We start from the raw sequence: 22,932 nt of genomic DNA, 5'->3' as shown, positions 1-22,932 counted from the left end.
TAATTACCAATTAATTATTAATTAACAATAACAAAAAATAATAAATATTACTACATTAACTAAGTAATTTAATTACATAATTAATAATAATGAATAACCAATTAATTAATAATTATTTATTAATCAAACATATTTAAAAAATAATAATAATTAATTAATTATAATTAAATTACTTCCCACCCTATTCCCCTATAAACCCACAACCCGCTCTGATACTAAATCGCAAAATGTAAACAAAATTATTCATTTCTAAACATACATTAAAAACATATTTAACAAACATATAAACAACATAATAAAATACATAACACTAAACACAATTTCGACATTAATAGCATACATACCTTAATATCGATATTCTGTCTATCAATATTATTGCATATCGATATTCTATACCATCGAAATTAAAACATCGATATTATTGTATATCGATATTTTAATTTCGATATTTTGTCTCTCTACCCTTTCTGCTGGTACAGATTCAGAGGCAAATCAGGTAAAAGTTACCATTGCCAGATCCGCAATCATACAAATCTCAGCTAAAAAGGCAGCTGGTAAATATATGGCGTGGAAAACCCGGGCTTATGAGAGCAGAGAGAGAATAGGCCACCTGTTAGCAACACGCACCAGGTCAAAAACAGTGCATGCCAGAATTAGAGAAATCAGGGATCCGGGGGTGGGTCTGGTGACTGAAACAAAAGCTATTATTACAGCTTTTCAGAAATTCTATCAAAATCTGTATACCGAAGACACTCAGGGTGGGACCCGGGAAATCCAGGACTACTTATCAGGGGTGGCCCTGGATCAGCTCTCATCTGAAGAAAGAGAGAGACTAGACGAGCCGATTACCTGGGAAGAACTATCAATAGCCATAGATATGTCCCCCTCAGGCAAAGCCACAGGCCCAGACTTAATTCCAGGGGAGTTTTATAAAAAAATTAAAAAACAGATCATGGGCTTGATGTTGGAAGTCTTCCAAAGGGCTCAACGGGACCAGGCTACGCCAGATACTTGGAAAGGGGCTAACATCATCGTATTCCCAAAAATGGCAAGCCTATCGCTGAACTGGGATCTTACCGGCCAATAACCCTGATGAATAGCGATTTAAAGATATATTAAAAAAATGTGGCAAACAGGCTGTCATCAGTCATCGGAAAGCTAGTCTCTCCGTTCCAGCATGGATTTGTACCGGGCAGAGGGACTACAGATCACATTAGAAGAATAATCACGTTGTTTGACCTTGCTAGGGTGTCAGGAGACCCTATGGCAGCCAATTTTCTTGATGCAGAGAAGGCCTTTGATAGGGTCTCCTGGCCCTTTCTCTGGGCTACCATGGAAAGGCAGGGACTGGGCAGAAACTACATTAATGCAATAGGTTGTATGTATCAAAACCCAGAGGCTAGGATCACTGTGATGGGCGCCGCATCGGATTTAATTAAAATCACGCGCGGATCTCGGCAAGGGTGTCCTTGCTCTCCACTACTATTTGCATTACATATAGACTCTTTTATCAGGATTATTGTGGGTAACAATAACATCCGGGCAATTCAAACTCTGGGGGGAAGTCAAAGATCTTTTACATACGCAGATGACCTTGCTATGACAACTACTAATCCTGCAAGAACAGTAAGGGAGGTGGAAAAAGAGGCCAAAAGATTTGGCGAAGTCTCAAGTTACTTTCTGAATAGGGGAAAAACAATGATCGTTAAAAATTCTTGGGCAGACTTAGTCGATAGTAGGGTTACAGGGACGGCTAGATATCTAGGGGTGGAAATTTCTGCTAATGTGGATGACATAGTGCAAGGTAACTTGGAGCCTCTGCTATTCAAGACCAAATCTGACTTCAATAGAATGAATAGCTTACCCTTGACACTGTTGGGAAGGTGTAATGTTATTAAGATGTTTTTGCCCAGAATTTTATACTTTTTTAGATCCATCCCATTGGAAGTTAGGAAAATTTGGTTGTCCGCCTTTAACTAAGCCATTTCTAAATTTTTAGGGGCAGGGAAGCACCTGCGGAGAGCTCTGAAGTACATGGCCCTTCCTAACGTCGGGGTGGGTGGTCTGTCCTAGATATCCAGATTTTTTACTGGGCAGCAAATCTTCAACAGATGACTGATCTTTTGGGGAAAGGACGTCCCGACGCAATAGACGGATCTTACCCCTCCATTTATAGGCTATTGCTTGGGGATGAGGCACATGGGTGCTTGATGCGGCATATTGGCTTTGCCTACTTTAAAAGAGTAAGATTCAAGGTCTTGTTGGGTGCTTTCAAAATCTGGACATCAATCAGGAAAACACTTAAGTTGAATAGGATTCATAGGTATACGCCTCTGCAAAATAATCTACTCCTACCAGAAATCTTCAACGATAGATATATGGAATTTTGGAGGGAGAAAGGGATCAGACATATTGGGGATCTAATAAGGGATAACACAATACTGACGTTTGACACAATTAAGGAAAACTTTGGGGTGGGAAACAACCACTTCAAATTTTTAAAAGTCAGAGATTTTCTCTCTAAAAAGAGGATTCAGGGCCACAAAATCCCCCTAATGGAGGCGGCCTTGGGGACCCAAGGGGTATCAATCTCTAAGTTGTACACACTGCTTAGTGATACAATGGAGGATGATCTCGTTAAACACTTGGACCGATGGCAGGACAAGGTCCAAGCGGATCCGGGGGTTTGTGAGGACTCCCTGCTGCTAAGCTCAACAGCAGCCATCTCCGCTAACATACAGGTTCAATTTTTAAGACGTCGCAAAACTTATATATTACTCCGGCTCAGATTTTTAATTGGGGAGGCTTTACAGGTATTTCTTGTTCTCGTTGTGGAGATTTCGCTGCTGATAGTGTTCACATGTTTGCTACATGCCCCCGCTTACTTTAACTGATTGGAAAAATGGGTTACTATGTCAAACAGATTTTGGATTGCGAAATAGTACTGTCACCACAAGTCATTTAATTGGGGGTAAGCAATCAGGCTCTGACAGCGCCCAAGAAGATCTTGCATTTTATTATGATGGCTGTGTTTAGGCTCTCCATAGCGACGATCTGGCTAGATAAAGAACCTCCCTCCGTTCACTGTCGGTTGGGAAAGCTGTTAGCTATGTTTCGCTGTGAGAAAGATATATAAACGCAGAGGCCTAAGAGCTAAGAAAAAAGGTGGCGTAATTTGGTCTCCAATTAGTACTTGGATTAATGAACCTATGTTTTAATCTCTCAGTCGGGGAGAGTGGCCCTATGTGCTTGAAATATTCCGAGTTAATGGATTTATGGGATAAAACAGATAATCTCAGGTAGCTGTTATTTTTCTCTTCCTCCCCCCCCCCCCCCACCCACCCTCTTCCCGGAACCGTAGGAGACCGCACTTTGGATTGGATTACAGCAAAGAAAACAGCTATTTAAATTCCTGAAGTTAAATAAATGATTAAAGCTAATATTGCTGGGAAGAATTCTTCCCAGCAATATTAGCTTTAATCATTTATTTAACTTCAGGAATTTAAATAGCTGTTTTCTTTGCTGTAATCCAATCCAAAGTGCGGTCTCCTACGGTTCCGGGAAGAGGGTGGGCGGGGGGGGGGGAGGAAGAGAAAAATAACGGATGGATATATTATGTTTATGCTTGTACGGCTTGTAATATTTACAATTTTTTTTCTGTTTACTTTGTAATGAGCATACAATTTGGTAGACCAAATAAAGATTTAAAAAAAAAAAAGAAACTTACTTTCAGCCAAGGGGGACTAGAGTTTCCAAATCGTAAAACATAGTTCTGGTCAGCCTGTTTTATTCATCTCCGTAGTCTTATGAATCCTGCCAGTACCATCTTTTGTCATGAGTTTATGTTACGGGGTGCGAGCAAGATGTTATGTACAGAATCAATGACGCAAACTACTTTAAAAGGGTAACATTTAAGACTATACTGGACGGTATATATACTTGGCGCGCTGTTTTGCCTAGTAATAATATTTCTCTATTTCATGACAAATTCCGGTTATGGCATAATCCAGGTTTGTCAGAGATATTTCAGGATGCTGTGGGTAGTAAATGGGCAAGCTGTGGAGTTACAAGTTCGCAGCCACGGCCGGTAGTAGGTGTAACTGCAGGGCGGTGACGTAGGGAGGGGGAGGTTCAGGGTAGGGGGTTGTAATGTATGGATTACGGACCTTAACAGGTAAGTAAACATTCGTTTTATTTATTTATATGTTTACTTACCTGTTAAAGTCCGTAATCCATATATTACAACCCCCCCACCCTGCCCCTCCCCCTCCCTACGTCACCGTCCTGCAGTTACACCTATTACCGGCCGTGGCTGTGCACCCTAATAACTTGCAACTGCAGCAATATCGTATGTAATGTCTCTTATATTATACCCCCGAAAGAATAACTAAGTGGTCATCTGACAATACTATGGCTAACAATCGGACAAAATGCCCTTGATGTAATTTATATGCGTCTGACATAAAACATATGTTTGCAACATGTCCGGTACTGGCTATGTTCTGGCAGAATGTTGGGAGTGTTCTCCTTCAGAAGTTGGGGATAGGAGTGTCACGAGTCGTGGCTCCTCTGAATCGGAACGATGCTCAAATGGGGTCCACCTCCTGACGTCCCTGCACTCTGACTGGCACTAAGCATACAGAGCACAAAAGCAGTCAAGCGAGGGATAGGTAAGGGTAGGAGCAGCAGTGGAAGGGACGCCTGTAACAAAAGAAGGCACACGTTATTACATGCACTATACTTAATACGCTCCTGTACTTCCTCACAAACACAAATCTGTACCTGGTATATGATCAGGAGATGAATCCTTCCCGTAACTGAGATACTTCTCTCATGAAACACGGTTGATCTAAATATAAAACAACAACCGGTTAGACTGTAAGGAATCATACAAGGATCACAATCATATATCCTTCACTCAAGTACATACATACCAATCGCTCCATCCCAATGAGCCTTTAGAATATTATGTCTTTATTCCTTAGAGGAGAATGACGTCTTCCCCTTATGGCTCCAAAACCAAAGAAATCATAAGCCGTGACCGAGGATATACCTTCCCAATGTCTTGCGCTGGAGAACTGCCCCACAAAGTACAATAATCCCACACAGTCAAAGAAGAACGCTATAAACTGGCTTACCGACAGACTAGGAGTTCAAAACATGACTCCCAGTGTTGTCCGGTATTAGAATCCAAATCCAGATGTTGAACTGATAAGTAGAACTCGGGAGGGGGCAATCCAGTGTCTCCCGGCTCAAAATCCCTTAATAAACTACCATACCCTGGTCCAATACCTGATACGTCTGGGAGGGTGCAATCCAGCGGCTCCCAGCCCTTCTCTCAGGTATCTAGATTCCTTTTTAGGTTAGGCGCTATGGCTTGATCACTCCATCGAGTGTAAAAACTGGTTGTTCTCTGTTTGGGGCGCGGAGTGGGCAAATCCAGCGTCTCCCGGCACCAAACAAGTGAAACTTGCAACCACCGACAATGGCGTTCTAAACGCTCAGCAGCCGCGGAGTCAAAGCAGGCAACAAAGGGTTAAATCAAGGATCCAAGCGGCTCCGCGGGAACAAGGCATCCGCGGCACCGCTACAAACTCTAAGGACGAAATCACGTGCAATGTCCTCACTCTCTCGCGTGGCTAAATGCTTTCCTGGTCCTCCCTCTTAACGCTAAGCATCATGGGAGATGTAAGCTTTCCCCATAATGCTTGTGAGGCATGCACCTACGTCAGATCCTGACAGTACGCCCCCCTCCCCGGTGCCTCCTAGCTCCAGGTTTACCCGGATTACGGGTGTAGAACAAACGGACCTCCCTCGGGGCATGAACCCCCTCAATCAGCTCCCATAAATCATCCTCAGGCTGATATCCCTTCCAGGAGATAAGGAACCACAGCTTCCCTTGCCGAAACCTAGAGTCCAGATTGCGGCGAACCTCATATTCCATCTGACCATCCTTCATGATATAGTTAGACAACAAAAATGGGGTAAACCCAGTATCCCTATGAACCTTGGCAATTAAATTATATTAAAAAACAATTGGTTCATTGGGGAACACAAAATTACTTTTCTTATCTCATAGACTATGTAGATATTTGAAACACACAAAGCAGAATCCAGAGACCATCTCCGTATTTATGCACTATTTTATCAATTATAGTCATTCATAAACACTAGTTTCATAGGTAAATTGCAAAGAAGGCTGTACAAAAATAGTGAATAGTGCAAAACTGACTTAAAGTGCTCGGTGCTTACGGCGCAAAAGTGAATACTGTACAATTATTATATACAATGGGAGAAAGGAAAAAAATGTGTGGTCTATGCGTATTACACAATTATCACAATGTACACCGTACTAATCAGTAATGGTACACGATATGTATGCACGTAATCCACTTAATCGTCGACGTTTCGACCCTTAACTAGCAAGCATGTGGATTCAACAACGGGTCTTCATCAGGACTGTGGCGGACAGCAAAACAGCCTTCATTTAACCACGCTGGGTTGAGGTGTGGATTAAACTGTGTTAATCTGTTCTGTCGGAGTGGCTTGGAATTCTGCCCCGACACAAGTTTTATTTTAGGGCTCAACACTATTTAGGAGGACAATCTGGGAGTGGGTATGATGATTCTACCCAATGGGATTTCAATTCCCAATTTCTTGTTCACGTTGAGCTGTATTATTCTGCTCTGTCGGCGTAGCTAATAATTCTGCCCGACTTGGTAGAAATTATAAGACTCACTGGACTGGGTAAGGAAAGGTGTCCCTCCCAGTAGGATTCTGAAAAGATTTGAATCTCCAATGGGATTGCTGGCAGTGGGGTGACTAACTCCGCACTTGTCTAAACGACTAAATTGAATGAAAGGATACTGCACGCCGGGGAGAGAGTTCTTCCTGGACGGCGCTGTTCCAAGCATCCTTCACGATAGGCGGAACAGCTTTGCACCATGCCGTACCAGCTGGTTTCAGCAGGCTGCAGTGGAACACTGGATGTATTCTCATGTAAACAGGTAGTTCAAGTCTGTACGCCACCGGATTAACTTTTCGGAGTATGACATAGGGACCTATGTAGTGTGGATGGAAGATACCACGGTAGCGAAAACGGATATTCTTCGTTGACAGCCAGACTTTGTCACCCACTCTATACTGAGGACCATCCTGTCGATGTTTGTCGGCCCACTTCTTGTAAGACATCTTAGCCTTGTCCAACGTTTTCTGAATCCGCCGGTGTGTGGACAGAAGAGTCTTCACATGTGCTGCTACCGTGGACTGATTGTGCACCTCACTTGGCACTATCAAGGGCAGAGTATTTGCATGAAAACCGGTATTGGCCTTGAACGGTGTTTCCCCTATGGAGCTGTGCCAGGTGTCATTGTAGGACAGTACCACAAGCCATAACAGAGAGACCCAAGATTGATTTGCCTCTTCCGAATAACACCTCAGGTACTTTTTGAGTGTTTGGTTAAGTTGCTCGGTCTGACCGTCAGTTTGCGGATGGAAACTGGTGGATAAGGAGTCTTCCACCCGGAGGGCTTTACACCACATGTGCCAAAATCGCGCCACAAACTGCGGGCCTCGGTCCGAGACGATTACCCGTGGAATACCATGAATTCTCACCACATGAGTCAATAACAACTGTGCAGTTTGACTGGCAGTAGGTAGATTCTTGCAAGGGATAAAATGTCCCATTTTAGTCAAACTATCCACCACTACCATGATGGCGTTGCACCCTTGATCTGTTGGGAGACCTACTATGAAGTCCATGCTGATCGTGTGCCAAGGACGGGAGGGAGTTGGTAATGGCATGAGCTTTCCTCGACTCTTGGATTGATCTCCTCTTGCACGGGTGCATGTGTCACATTGAGTGATCCAGCTCTCTACGTCTCTTGACATGTTTTCCCACCAGAAATGATGTTTTACTAGATGCAGCGTCTTCTGCAAGCACGTTGTTATGGCACCAATTGAACGCCTTCAAACGGAGGGGGTGTGTGGGCAGATATAGCTTCCCCTCATGCAGAGGTACTCCATGTTTAATGACTCGAAGTTTGTTGTTCCTGCCCATGCTTGCCACTGGGCCTGACTGCGATCACTCTGAACTTGCTCTATAAATTGATCTGCTGTGACCGAACATATCACTTTCTCAGGAGCTATGATGGCTCGTTGTATTTCCTGTTGTTGTACTGAGTTTTCTCCTTGCTGAGAGAGGGAATCCGCCTTCCTGTTTTCTGATCCTGGACGGAAGGTAACTATGAAATTGTACTCAGCAAAAAACAGCATCCACCTCATTTGTCGGTGGGAAAGGTGCCGTGCGGTCTTCATGAACTGTAAGTTCTTGTGATCTGAGTACACTGTTATCGGGCACTGTGTTCCCCAGAGATAATGCCTCTACTCCTGGAACGCCTTCTTGATGGCCAACAGCTCTTTCTCGGATATGGTGTAATTGGTTTCAGCGGGGCTTAATTTCTTAGACAGAAAGGCAACAGGATGTAGTTGCCCCGTTTCCTTGGCTCGCTGCAATAAGACGGCCCCCACCGCCAAGTCAGATGCATCAGCCTCTACCACAATTAGAGACTTCCCTAAACCAGCACCCCCCCCCCTGGATGGGAGGAATGGGGAGGATATGGAAAGAGTCTGGTTTAAAAAGTTTCTCCCTGTGGGACTAGAGGAGTCTCGTCTAGCCATCCTTTCTAGTAAATCGGGCTCACCCTTTATCCCTGCCCTCCGCGGTTTCTACAAGCAATAATAGACTCAGTGAATCCTATCATTAATGGTATCATTAATACATAAATGGCTACCGCTGAGATACCTAGTGACTGGAAATTAGCTGCTGTTAAACCTTTACAGAAAAAACCCTCAGCAGATCCGGCAAATCTAACTAACCTTCGCCCCATTTCCTTAATCCCAACGCTATTTAAACTCACCAAAATATTCGTGAATAAATAACTCACAGAATTTTTGGAAGGAAACAACATTCTGCATCCCCATCAGGCAGGGTTTAGGGCCCAGCATTCGACAGAATCTGCCCTCCTTTTCACTGTGGAGACCGTGCGGGACGCCATCGATCAGGGGAAGAAAGCCATACTGATCTTGCTTGATCTATCGGCGCGTTCGATACGGTGTCAAATACCATACTGATCGACCGTCTAGTAACATCAGGGATAGCAGGAACTGTACTGGCGTGGCTAACAAACTTCCTTAACCAGAGGAGGCAAGTTACCGTAATAGGCGAGTTCTGCTCTGAAGAGATGGTTCTGATGTCGGGGGTGCCGCTGGGCTCCAGTTTGAGCCCTGTACTCTTTAATCTGTATATGATCGAACTAATTTCTTCTTTTCAGATCAGTACAATCTCATATGCTGATGACACTCAGCTTATCCTAGTACTGGATAGGGAGCTGCCCGGAGCAGAAGAAAACCTTAAAAACTGCCTCACAGCCACTTTTGACTGGATGAGGAATAATCATCTTAAGTGTAACTCGGGTAAAACCGAAATTCTGCCTTTCGGGCAGCAAAACTTGTTTTCACCCAAACTATGGTGGCCGTAAGACGCAGAAGCCCCCCCCAAATACCATTCCTGCCGCCCGCAATTTGGGCATCAAGTTTGATGAATCCCTCTCATTTAAGCAACAGGCCGTGACCGTGGCTGGCACCTGTTTTAACATCATTAGAGGTCTTAGAAAATTCTTTGACCTTTTGCCCTTGGATGCCAAGAAAATGGTGGTGGTTGCACTAATAACATCTAGGCTGGATTACTGCAATAGTCTGTATGTGGGAGCCAATCAATCTGTGCTCCACAGACTGCAGATGGTCCAGCATGCAGCCGCACGCCTTGTTCTTGGCTGGCCAAGGAAGTTGTCCGCCTCAGCCGCGCTCAAAGCCCTCCATTGGTTGCCAATACATAAACACATCTTGTTTAAACTGCTGGTAATCACCTTCAGAGCTTTCCACTCGCAAGGGCCTAAATATCTTGGGAATAGTGTCAGGCGTTACGCACCTTCGCGGGTCCTCAGGTCATCAAACCTGAACCTACTGGTGGTGCCCAGATATAAGCTCTCCACTAAGGGAGGAAAATCCCTTGTAGTCATTGGATCTAGGGCCTGGAACAAGCTCCCCCCTAAATTGCGACAACTCACCGATGAGAGGCAATTCAGTAAAGGGCTGAAAACATGGATCTACACACTCACTGATACAGCTTGCAAAGCCCTAGTATAAGCGCGTAGGACTTCAGAACTCCATCTGTCAGCAGCCTGATCCATATGGCTACGCTACACATAGCCAAGATGCTCCTTGGAGTGATAGCCGCGCTATAGAAATTTGACATTACATTACATTACAAAAGGTATGTCCAATTCAGGGTGTCTTAAAATCTGAGCAGTAATGAACGCCTTTTTCAGTAACTCGGAAGCCTCCATGACTTCAGGATTCCACCTGAAAGGCACCCCCTTCCACAGCAGTTTAGTAATTGGGGAGGCCAACAGGGAGAACTGAGAAATGAATCTCCTATAGTAGTTAGAGAAACCAAGGAAACACTGCACCTCTTTCACACTCTTTGGCACCGGCCATGATCGAACAGCCTCAATCTTTCTTTCAGCCATACGGAAACCCAGAGGAGTCAAAATTACCCCTAAAAATTCCACCACTGTGACACTAAACTCGCATTTGCTGAGTTTGCAATAGAGGCTGTTCTCTAGCAGACGTTTCAGTATCAGGATGACATGGCTGACGTGCTGAGCTCTAGAAGCAGAATAGACCAGGATGTAGTCAATGTAGACTATGACGAACTGGTCTATGTATTCCTTCAGCACGTCATTGAGGAAATACTGGAATGCCGCCGGGACGTTACACAACCCGAACGGCATAACCAGGTATTTGAACAGGCCGTATTGGGTTTTGAACGCCGTCTTCCACTCATCCCCCTCGCGTATCCTAACCAAGTGATAGGCTCCACAGAGATCCAACCGGGTATAGATGGTGGCCTCCCTCACTTGGTCCAACAAAACGGGGATGAGTGGAAGTGGGTAACGATTCCTTGCTGTTTGTTTGTTTAGCTGGCGGTAGTCGATGCACGTTCGCAGCTCACCATTGGCTTTCGCCGTAAAAAACAGAGGCGAGGCTGCGGGAGACCTGAATGGCCGAATAAACCCTATTGCGCTGAAATGGGCCAAATACGCCTGTAAGTGTTTTGTCTCCGGCTCCGACAGGGCATACACCCTACAGGATGGTACTGTCGCCCCATCGATCAGGTCTATGCGGCAGTCGTACTCGCGATGAGGTGGGAGCACCTCTGCCGTGATCTCGCTGAACACCTCTCTATAGTCTTCATACACAGTTGGCATTACTGTTTCTTTTTCGACTACCGTGGCTATGTGTAGGATCTGCGCTAAAGCTAACGTGTGAGCTGGTGGTTTCGTCAGGCATATATTCTAACATTCTTCAGAAAGGAAACTAAGGGATTTGAGTCTCCAATCAATAAAGGGATTGTGTAGTCCTAACCACGGTATCCCTATAATAATCTCGTATTGAGGGGCTTCAATTATATTCAACACTATGTTTTCCACATGATCGATTGGGCTGCCTTTTAGTATAAGCTCCACTACTTCTGTGCGTTAGGTTATTGGACTGGATTTCAAAGGGGTACCGTCCACCGCCAGCATGGTCTCCGGGGTTGGATTGGGAACTCAACCAAATCCCAAACGCCGCACCAATCCCTCATCAATGAAGTTTCTGGTAGCACCGGAGTCTATCATACTCCATACAGAAGGTTGGTGCTGATGAGATTGCAATAACTTGGGGAGTATGATGAGAGTGGCTACGGGTTTGACTTCAGCAAATGCTAAGGACGTCAGCCTCCATTCTTTCTCCTCCAAACCCTTCCTGGTCATACCTGACTCTTCGGTTTCGCACCGGTCTACTGTAGTGAGCGCTACTTTCTTTGCAGCAAAATAATTTCTTGGTCTCTTTGACTTCACGGTACAATCCTTTACATAGTGCCCTTTTTTGCCACAATACATACAGAGCCCCTATGTTCGGCGGCTCTCTTTTTCTGCCCTGGATAGTGGGGACCTGATAGCGCCTACATCCATAGGTTCTGGAAAGCTATCTCTCGCTACTGGGGATGTATGAGACATTTGCCCCCCCATGCCACCCGATGTTCGGTCATGTCTCCTACGTTCTCCTCCCCTTTCCGCCATCCTGTGATCTAGACGCAAAGTGAGATTTATCAAATCCACACACGTGGTAGGTTGGGGGGTCGATCTGAGCCGACACATCTTTTATGTCGTCCGATAATCCCTGAAAATATAGCGCCATTCTTTTGTCTTCCGGCCAGGCGGTTTCTGCGATCAGCCGGTTAAAAGTGGTCATATATGTGACCAGGTCTTTTTCCCTTGACGGAGCTCTAGGAGCTCCCGATCTGCGCTCAGGGTGGTGGCCCTTGGGTCAAACACCCGCTCAAATTCCTTTCGGAATGCTGACCAATCTGAGAGGATGGGATCATCATTCCGGACGAAAGGGACCACCTTGGCCGCATCCCTCGATAGATAAGAGATGGCAAAAGCCACTTGAGACAGGTTCGTGGGGAACGAGGCAGGCCGGCAAGAAAAATGTAGGGTGATCTGCGTTAGAAAAGCCTGTATTTTCTGAGGGTCCCCTGAATATCTCTCAGGACTAGCCAATGGTATGGGAGGAGGGACCGTCACCTGAATTTGACGAGCCCTTACTGATGCATCAAACGAATTACCCTGCTGTCTGTCTAGCCTCTCCCTTAAGGCTGCTGTCTCAGCTTTTGACGTAGTTAATTCCTGCTGTACTATGACTAAAGCCTGGAGCACGTCATCTAAAGTTGCCATCTTTGAGTATCCTTCCGATCAGGAGGAGTAATTTTGCGTGGACACGTGATTCTGTCACCAGTCGTGGCTCCTCCGAATCAGAACGATGCTCAAATGGGGTCCACCTCCTGACGTCCCTGCATTCTGACTTGCACTAAGCATACAGAGCACAAAAGCAGTCATGCGAGGGATAGGTAAGGGTAGGAGCAGCAGTGGAAGGGACACCTGTAACAAAAGTAGGCACACGTTATTACATGCACTATACTTAATACGCTCCTGTACTTTCTCACGATCACAAATCTGTACCTGGTATATGATCAGGAGATGATCCCTTCCCGTAACTGAGATACTGCTCTCATGAAACACAGTTGATCTAAATATAAAACAACAACCGGCTAGACTGTAAGGAATCAGACAAGGATCACAATCATATATCCTTCACTCAAATACATACATACCAATCGCTCCATCCCAATGAGCCTTTAGAATATCATGTCTTTATTCCTTAGAGGAGAATGACGTCTTCCCCCTTATGGCTCCAAAACCAAAGAAATCATAAGCCGTGGCCGAGGATATACCTTCCCAATGTCTTGCGCTGGAGAACTGCCCCGCAAAGTACAATAATCCCACAAAGTCAAAGAAGAACGCTATAAACTGGCTTACCGGCAGACTAGGAGTTCAAAACATGACTCACAGTGTTGTCCGGTATTAGAATCCAAATCCAGATGTTGAACTGATAAGTAGAACTCGGGAGGGGGAAATCCAGCGTCTCCCGGCTTAAAATCCCTCAATAAACTACCATAACCTGGTCCAATACTTGATACGGCTGGGAGGGTGCAATCCAGCGGCTCTCAGCCCTTCTCTCAGGTATCTAGATTCCTATATTGGTTATGCGCTATGGCTTGATCACTCCATCGAGTATAAAAACTGGTTGTTCTCTGTTTGGGGCGTGGAGGGGCAAATCCAGGGTCTCCCGGCACAAAACAAGTGAAACTTGAAACGGCTCGTATTCCCGCCGACAATGGCGTTCTAAATGGTCCGCAGCCGCGGAGTCAAAGCAGGCAACAAAGGGGTAAATCAAGGATCCAAGCGGCTCCGCGGGAACAAGGCATCCGCGGCACCGCTACAAACTCTAAGGACAAAATCACGTGCAATGTCCTCACTCTCTCACGTGGCTAAATACTTTCCTGGTCCTCCCTCATAACGCTAAGCATTATGGGAGATGTTGTCTTACCCCATAATGCTTGTGAGGCAGGCACCTACGTCAGATCCTGACAAGGAGCATCTCTGTCAATGAATGAAATCATGATGGGAAATAGTTCTGAGCGCCTTAAATGCAATAGTTTGCTTGCTATTTTACTAGTCTCAGTAAGATTAACCATAGCTAGGCAATTGATAACATTAAAACCTTCATCTCTTATTGATTGGTGGCAATTAGTAAGGCAAACACATGATATGGAGCAGGTGCTGGCTAAGGCAAGAGGTATTCGCTCAATAGCTAAATTTATGGCAACCTGGGGGTCTTTGTTTTTGGCAGAATAAATGCTCTGTTGTCATATGTATAATTACTGAGTTAGGTTATGTTACCTGTATATTCTTGATATTGTGTATATTATTTTGTATGTGTGCATTAACCTCACGTTGACAAATAATTCAAAAAAAGGAAAGGTAGCCGTCTCATTCAAAATATCAACCAAAACATATGATTAGGCGGCATATTTACAAGTGGATTGTGCCACAAGAACGTCACTTTTACTGACGTTTTGGTGGCGCAGTGGCCTGCACAATAATTACAAAGTGCCGTTAAGCCACATTTTGCGGCTTAACGCCCCTTGGGCCGTGAAAGGGGTGTGCAATTGGTGTTGCTGTGGGTATTTTGCATTTTGAAGCTGCCCCAGATTTACCAGGATCTGTAAGTCTGAGGCAGCGCCAAAAACTAATGCCAAGCAATAACAGGTGTTAGAATGGCTCAACAAGCAGAAATACCTTTACTTCTCTTCATTTTTAGGTCAAGAGTACAGCTCTTGCGCTGTTGCTTAGCAACCTGTTGTATATGCTTTAGGAGTTTAATTCCACTCATGTTTGCCACCAGCTTTTTATTTGTCCTTATGAAATACTTACTCGCCAATGGACAATCCACAGTCTTTGTTCCTCTTTCTCTTTTCTGATTTTCTCCATGCAGCACCAACCAGGGGCGGATTGGCAAGGCGGGCATTCGGGAATGGGCCGAAGGGCCGGTGCCTCAGTGCCCACTGTGGGCCGTTTTTTTTCTCCCCTGTCCCAGTCCACAGAGAGTGGACTAGGAAAGGGGAGAAAAAAAACCGGCCCACAGAGTGCACGGAGACAGAGACTGAGAAAATGAAAGAAGCCTCGCTGTGCGGCCAGACAGCGATTGTCAGCTGTGGGCTCTCCTTCACCCCTACCCTGCCAAGCAATCGAGCTGAGGCTGGGCTGGGGAGGGGTGATTGTTTGCAATAATCGGCCTCCCTGGGGGCCAGGTGTTTCTCAGGCCTTTGAGCCATTTGCACCTCGGCCCCCTGGCGCCCATGCAGCACAGAAACGGTGTTAGTCTTAACACCTCGCCCACAGCCCTTCACATTCAGGGCATAGTGGGCGAGGAAGAATGGGTCTTGCTGTGGGGGCCTGGTGATGTTTGGAATTTTTTTGTTTTATTTTTATTTATGCGATTTTATATAGCGCGGACTTTACCCGAAGGTGTCAGAGCGCTTCACACTAGGAACAGCAATAATACATGATGAGAAAATTATAAGTGGACAAATTACAAAAGCAAACGTTAAGTTACATGAATCAAAAGTGAAAATAGTGAGCAACCAAAATACAAGAGGAGCAAACGATACATTACAGGAGGAAAAAGAGATATGTGTGCAGGTTACAAAAGCGTACAAAATACAAGTAGAGGTATAATACTGCAATTAATGTCAAAAACACTCCAGCACAAGAACAAACGTTACGTAGGCAATGGTGGCACTTGTGCAAGTATCTAAAGCAAACAAAAGTGAGAGGTAGCAAACAGTGTGTTACAAGAGAAAAGTGACTTGTGCAAGTTACAAAAGGGTACCATACACAGGTACAAGGGTAATACTACAGTAAATGGTAAACACTCAAACTGCCAGAACACACTGGGAAGGCACTTCCCATGCACCAGCTTCACCTCAGCCTCCCCCCTGGCTACCTTGGATGACCCAGAAAGCTGTGTTTTGTGCTCCCCTGCCAGGACATTTTCCCAAGGCCTGGAGGGTTGATTAATTTACTAATTGCAGGGGCCTTACCTCTGTTCATGTGCTCCTGAGCTGAAGGTCTGGGGAGGGCTGAGTAGGTTAGTAATAGCAGGGGCTTTGCTGCTTTTCAGGTGCTCCTGTGCTGGAGGGCTGGAATAATTTTGTGACAAAAAGGGGCCTTGCTATTTTTTTTAATTGCTCAGCATGTAGGCCATTGTCACCTTGGCCCTGTGTCGTGTGCAAGAACAGTATCCTCCCACTTTCATTCCTTGTCTGTGCAAATGGTGTTTCATGAAAGGGCACGCCCCTTGAATGTGGGCCACGCCCCTTAAATATGGGCCACGCCTCTTGAATGTGGGCCACTTTTTTCGTCAGTGCCCGGGCCGAATTGTGATCCCAATCCGACCCTGGCACCAACCAAGTACAATATTGTTACGCTTTACCTGGTTTGTCTTCCTTTGGTTACTACTTTTCTTCTTCTGTTTCCCTGAATCAGCGCCACACATGCTTCAAGTTTGTCGAGCTTTGCATGTGTAGAAACTATTTTTAAAACTACCAAACCTTTTCCTTGTTTAACACTGTGAAAACTGAACATTCGTAGTGCACCGTTCTGCCTCTCACAGCAGTTGATCCATCACTTGAAGTGGCAGCCATGCTAATGCCAGTCAAATGTCATTTTACTTTTACTTTAGTCGATGCCTTTCCGGCTCTATCTTCTGGTGCTCTTCAATACGTTTTGCCTAACTCGGATAAAGTCCCCGATCCACCCACAAGCTTGTCCTTCACTATGCGTTTTTAAATATTTTTTTTTTAGGGAACGGTCATGCCCCACAGACAAGACACACGTTCCCAAAGTAACGTCCGATTTCCAATTGAGGGCGAAGCCGCGAAAGTGAAAAACTAGACCAAGGGAGAGTGGAAATAGCAAATCAGCCGTTAGACTCCAGTAAAAAGCACTTGTTTTAATGAGATTATGAAGTTGAATCTACCGTTAACTGAGATAATTCTGTTTATATTTATTTCTGAGTCTGAATGTATGTTTTGTCATATCTAACATGCGCTACACTATGGAAGATGAGGAAAGTAACCTTTGTAGTATATTAATGCGCAGTAGTTCTCTCTTCCCTTGCTCTGTCTCCTTAGTGTAAAGGCTGTTGTGTTTCCAGTCAGCGCCATGTTGCGAGAGTGTGTACTACATCTATATCCCTTCAAGGTGTTCAGGGAAACATTGAAAGGAGGGCCGGGGGTTCAAATCGCTCTTCAAGCTGAGCCCCACCCGACCTGCCTAGGAGTTAATACCGGGGGTTCTGTCCACTGAGTGACGCCCTGACTATCAACCATTTTGCAAAAACACACAGTGCCTGCACCACAATTACTTAATCAATTTTTTGGGGAGGGTAAGAAGCCAATTTCTTGTGACCACCCTCGACATAGTTATTTTATGTCAATCATTTTGTACTTTTCAAATTTTCACAAGACTTGTAACAGAAAAAAGACTATACCTTTAAATATTTACAAAACTATATATACTCTGTACATACGTAGAAAAAACACACAATGTTTACACAATAAATACAATTTCTGCATCAAACATTACAAAAAATTACAAAAAATTATGAATACATCACAAAAAACAATATCGCAAACATTACAATCAAAACATGAGGAAAACTAATTTCTAGGGGGAATATAAGCAATTTAATGGCTTGTAGACACTTGAATACTGGACCAGCCGGTCCTAGTATCTTAAAGATGGTAATTTATTCCACCCGAGAAAGACTGCCGACGCGTTTCAAGACCAGGCACAAGGTCACTGGTCTTTCATCAGGGCTGTTTATTCTTTGTATCTAGAAGTTGCAATAACATTATTTTACTTTACTGATCAGGCTCATAGTGAGTACCTTTTTCCAATAGTGTGCTAAGTAGTGGTGGGTTACATACCAGACTTGTTTTAAGGAAGGGCAGGATGTTTAATCTTCGTGTTGTCCAGAGGACTGTTTGTGGTCGAGGCCAGACAGATGCCATTTTTTTCAGTGTGGGGGTATTGCATGCCGTTTCTGGGCAACCCTACCCCTACATATAAAAAATTGAATAATCACTTGCACCTAGTGGTCTTTCTGCCCCTCCCTGGGGGGGGGGGGGCTGATCAGGTGCTATTGCCCCCATCTGCCTCCGGGGGATGCAGAAAGACCATGGCACATTTTTATAGGGTGGGGGCATTGGTATGCCCATTCTGGGCAGCCCTCACCCCATCTATAACAAATCCCTGGTGCCTAGTGGGCATCCCCTCACCCGGAGGAGGAGATCAGGGGTTATTGCCCCCAAATGCATCCTGGGGGGCGAAAGACTGTGGTATTTTTTTTTGGGGGGGGGGGGGTAGAGGCACTGACATGCCCATTCTGAGCAGCCCCATTCCTGAACTTAAAAAAAAAAGAATCCCTGGTGCCTAGTGGGTTTTCTGCCCCCCTCTGGGGTGGCAGATAAGGGGCTATTGCCCCATCTGTCTCCCAGGGGGGCAGAAAGACTGTGGATTATTTTGGGGGTGGGGCATTGACAAGCCCATTCTGGGCAGCCCCACCCGAATGTATAAAAAATTAATAATCTCTAGTGCCTAGTGGGCTTTCTGCGTCCCCCCTGGGGGTAAATCAGGGGCTATTGCTCCACCTGACTTCTGGGGGACAGAAAGACTGGCATTTTAGGGGTATGGATGCATTGGTATGCCCATTCTGGGTAGTTCCCATCCCTGAACTTTGAAAAAAATAATCCCTGGTGCCTAGTGGGCTTTCTGCCCCCCCCCCCGGGTGCAGATAAGGGGCTATTGGCCCCATCTGCCTCCTGAGGGGCTAAAAGACTGGCAATGTTTATTGGAATGTGGGCATTGGCAAAGCCCAGTCCCACATATGTAAAAGAAAAATGAATCCCTGGTGCCTAGTGGGCTTGCTGCCTCCCAGATTAGGTGCTATTGTCCCTATCTGACAACCATACAGAGTGAAAATTAAAGAAACAAAATACTCAATCTCTAAGTTAAGGAGAACAGCACAGCAGGACCACAACAACAAAAGGATGCTGTATCAACTCTCTGAACTAAAAGCCTCATTAAAAAAACTCAAGTGGGAAGCAAATAGAATTTTAGAGGAACAACTCTGGGCAACCCTTCATGAGGACATAAAAAAGAATGACGGTGCAAGGTTTTGGAAAACAATAAATTCATTAACGCACCCTGCAAAAACGGAGATAACATCAAACATCACAGAGGCAACTTGGGCAGCATATCTCGAAAACCATTTTAACCGAGATCTGTCGGCCAATCAGAACATGAGCAAACCTTTTCCTGTGCGAGCCCATGACATCGGCAATAGGTTACAAAGGTGCCCAATCGACCAGGACACGTGGGGGACACAGATCACATATCATTGGAACCCATAATAAAGCGGCAAATAAAGAAAGGAAGAAGGGAAGGTGCGCCGGGTCCAAACGGGATCCCACCCGTCCTCTTCAAACAAGATATGGATTACTGGGCAGCGGCACTTGAACCCCTTTTTCAGGAGATCAGGCATACAAACATCTTGCCAGATACTTGGAAGGGCTCCATCATTGCCCCCATACACAAAGCAGGGGACAGGGACCTTCCTCAAAATTATCGGTTAGTTGCTCTAATCGATAATGATGCGAATTATTTTGCAGGTCTAATACTGGAAGAACTAAAGGAATGGGCCATGAGGAAATCTCTCATACCTGTCAATCAAACAGGCCTTGTTAAAGCAGTGGGGACTACAACAAACATACTGACGATGGGTATGCTTATTGATAAGGCAGAGATGAAAAAATTGCCTTTGCACCTCTGCTATATTGACTACAAAGCAGCATTCGATAACATTAACCGCAACCTACTATGGACAAAACTCAACGATTGGGGTATCCCAAAAGGTTTGTTGGAGCTGTTAATTAATTTACATACAGACACTTGGATTCAGATCAAGGTGGGGGACGGCTCAATGCTGTCAAGGCGGATACAAACTAATAACGGCCTTAAGCAGGGCTGCGTGTTGGCCCCCACATTGTTCAACCTGTTCCTGGGGGACTTGGTGCCCCTACTAAACAACTGCAACTCACACTCGCCAAAATTAGGAGGCCTCAATTTACCATGCCTCTTATATGCAGACGACCTGGTGTTAATAAGCCATACAAGAGTTGGGCTTCAAAATCTTTTGAATACGACCCAGAGATATTCCGAGTTAAATGACTTAACTGTGAACCTCGAGAAAACGCAAACAATGACAATCAGTAACAACAAAAAGAAGAAAGTTTTCTTGTGGTTCTGGAATAACACCCGTATCAAAGACACCTCGTCGTATAAATATGTAGGCGTGAAGATAGACAGTGGTGGCCAATTTAGCGAACAAAGGGCTAGCATAAGAGGCAAAGGCACCGTTCTGGCAATCGCCTTAAAAGCCCTAAATAACAATCTCTCCGGCCCTTCTCTGACCCCCTTACTACACGTCATACGTGCCAAACTGTTACCAACACTAACATACGGGAGTGAGGCCCACCGAGGCAGAGATGCCGTTACACTTGACAGCACAATAGTGTCGGCATATAGAATCATCTTCAGCCTCCCAAAGCGATCCTCCCCAGCTCAGATCAGACTGGAGTTTGGAGTTCGGTCACAGCTTTTGGCACGACAGGGGGCTTATATCTGCTCTTGGGATAAAGTAAGAAAAACGACCGAAGGGACACTGAACGAATATTTATGGAAAGAGCTAGAGCAGACCCAAAACTCACCAGCTGCAAAATACCTGGAAAAAAGCATAGTGAACACTGGGCTGGCGGAGCTCTGGGCGTCCCCTGCAGACCACAAAACACTCAACAAATTGGTGAAAAAATCGATCAAGCTACAGTCATGGGTTCAGGATAAAGCCATCCTATCAAAAAGATCTCATGCATTGATGGTATTAAATACATACCTGACACAAGCCTCCCAGCCTTACCTTGCCCTAGGTTACACAAAAAAAATCAAACTGTGCTTTTTAAGATATAGATTGGGCCTGCTTCCATGCATCCTACATCTTCCTCACTGGCTGAGATCGAAAGCAGGAACATTATGCAGGTTATGCGGCATTGGGGCAGAAGACATGATGCACCTGCTATGCTCGTGTGAGGAACTGCAAGAAGAAAGGAAGCTCCTGCTAAAACGCCATTTCATTTTACAGGGGGTACGCACACGAAGGAACGCAGTGTTAACCTGCTTCTCAGCACAGGACCCTCAGCTGAGCTGCAGATTTGTGAAATTTTTAAAAGCAGTGGAAAAAAAACTACCAAAAATTGACCCATGAATAATTAATCAAACAGGACATATGATTTAACTTACATAGACGAACTATCTATGTTGCAAATTTTAATGAATTCTATGGGAAACACGAATAGACTAACAGGCCTACAAGTGGAAGAGAAATACAGAACGGCCAATGTGGGCGGCCAGCAAACAAAAACATTTTTTATGTTGAACTGTTTATGCTTATTGTACTATAGCATAGAATTGATTTTAAACGCATGTTTTTTTATGAGTATTTTAACTTCTTTATTGCGTGTTACTGTATCGCATTGGTTTTAATTAACTGTGCAATAAACTATAAACTGAAACTGAAACTATTTGACTTCTGGGGTCCATAAAGACTGTGGCATTTTGTGGGGGAGGCATTGACATCCCCATTCTGGGCAGTCCCACCCCTGAACATTGAAAAAAAAGAATCCCTGGTGTCTAGTGGGCTTTCTGCCCCCCTGGGGGCAGATAAGGGGCTATTACCCCCATCTGCCTCCCAGGGGGCAGAAAGACCTGGATTTTTGTTTGTGGAGTGGGGGCATTGGCATGCCTATTCTGGGCCACCCTCACCCCAGAACTATAAAATAAATCCCTTGTGTCCAGGGTCCTTTCGGACCCCCTCCCCCTCCCCCCAGGGTGGGGGCAGAAAGACTGAATATGTCAATTAGAAAGGGGGGAGCAAAGACCTTTGCCCAAGTGGCGGCTCCCCCCTCCCTGCTGCCTAGTGGGTGGATCCCTGCTTGGGGATTGCCCTCCTCTGGCGATCCCCAAGCAGGGATTCACTAGGGAGATTTACCATTGGAAAGGGGAGAGTCTCTCCTTTCCAATGATACCTCTCCTGTGTATTTCGGTGCTCAGGGAGCTGAGATAGCCCCACGAGCACCAAAACAGTGAAACTGAAACTAAGTGTCAGTTTCAATTTTAATGTAATGACGTCAGTGCACCATGCGTGCGATCATCATTATACTGAAAAAAAATGCCTCAGAGGTTTGGGAAGTTCTTCCTCACCTCCTAAGGCCATAAAAAAGGAAATCCCTCTGCTGCTTACAGCAGAGGGATTCAGTGCGCTTGTGCACATGATGGAATGGTTCCATCAGGAGCACACAGGCACTGGTGCTCATGACGGCACCATGCCGTCGTGAGCACTGAAAGGGTTAAAAGTCATAATAAGTCTCACTACTTTGCCTTCTTTCTAGGTGCCAATAGGCTGTCTCTGCTGACCCCGTCAACCTTTACACAGACTGTCCTGATGAAATTCCTGGTGACCCCCCTGGCTTTGAATCTCCCTAAGGTGCGGTGCTTAGGCCCAAAAGGAACAACAGCACCCCAGAGACATTTAAGGCAGGACAAACTAGGATGGTGGGGAGATTCAATCCTTGCCACATATCACCAATTCTTTCAATTCAATTCCTGCTATCACTCCTCGATGTGTTTATGAAGTCAACTCTTTACTGACCGATATGCCAAAAGCCTATTCTGAGCTGGTTTCTGTGTTACCCCAAGTTTTCCAAAATTTGATACATATATCTTTAATATCTCCAAATATCTCAAA

General features: G+C 45.2%; 1 protein-coding gene across 1 annotated transcript; it reads right to left on the bottom strand.

The window, feature by feature from the left end:
• Positions 1-12,353: 12,353 nt before the first annotated feature.
• Positions 12,354-12,842, bottom strand: LOC147730667 (protein LDOC1-like). The gene has a single exon (XM_086954097.1). It carries the CDS (start codon positions 12,840-12,842, stop codon positions 12,354-12,356), a length of 489 nt encoding a protein of 162 aa, XP_086810223.1.
• Positions 12,843-22,932: the final 10,090 nt, after the last annotated feature.

This window comes from Lissotriton vulgaris, chromosome 2_1 (assembly GCF_964263255.1).
Source record: "Lissotriton vulgaris chromosome 2_1, aLisVul1.2, whole genome shotgun sequence".
Classification (NCBI taxonomy): Eukaryota; Metazoa; Chordata; class Amphibia; order Caudata; family Salamandridae; genus Lissotriton; species Lissotriton vulgaris.
This window is presented reverse-complemented; position numbering and strand designations above follow the sequence as displayed.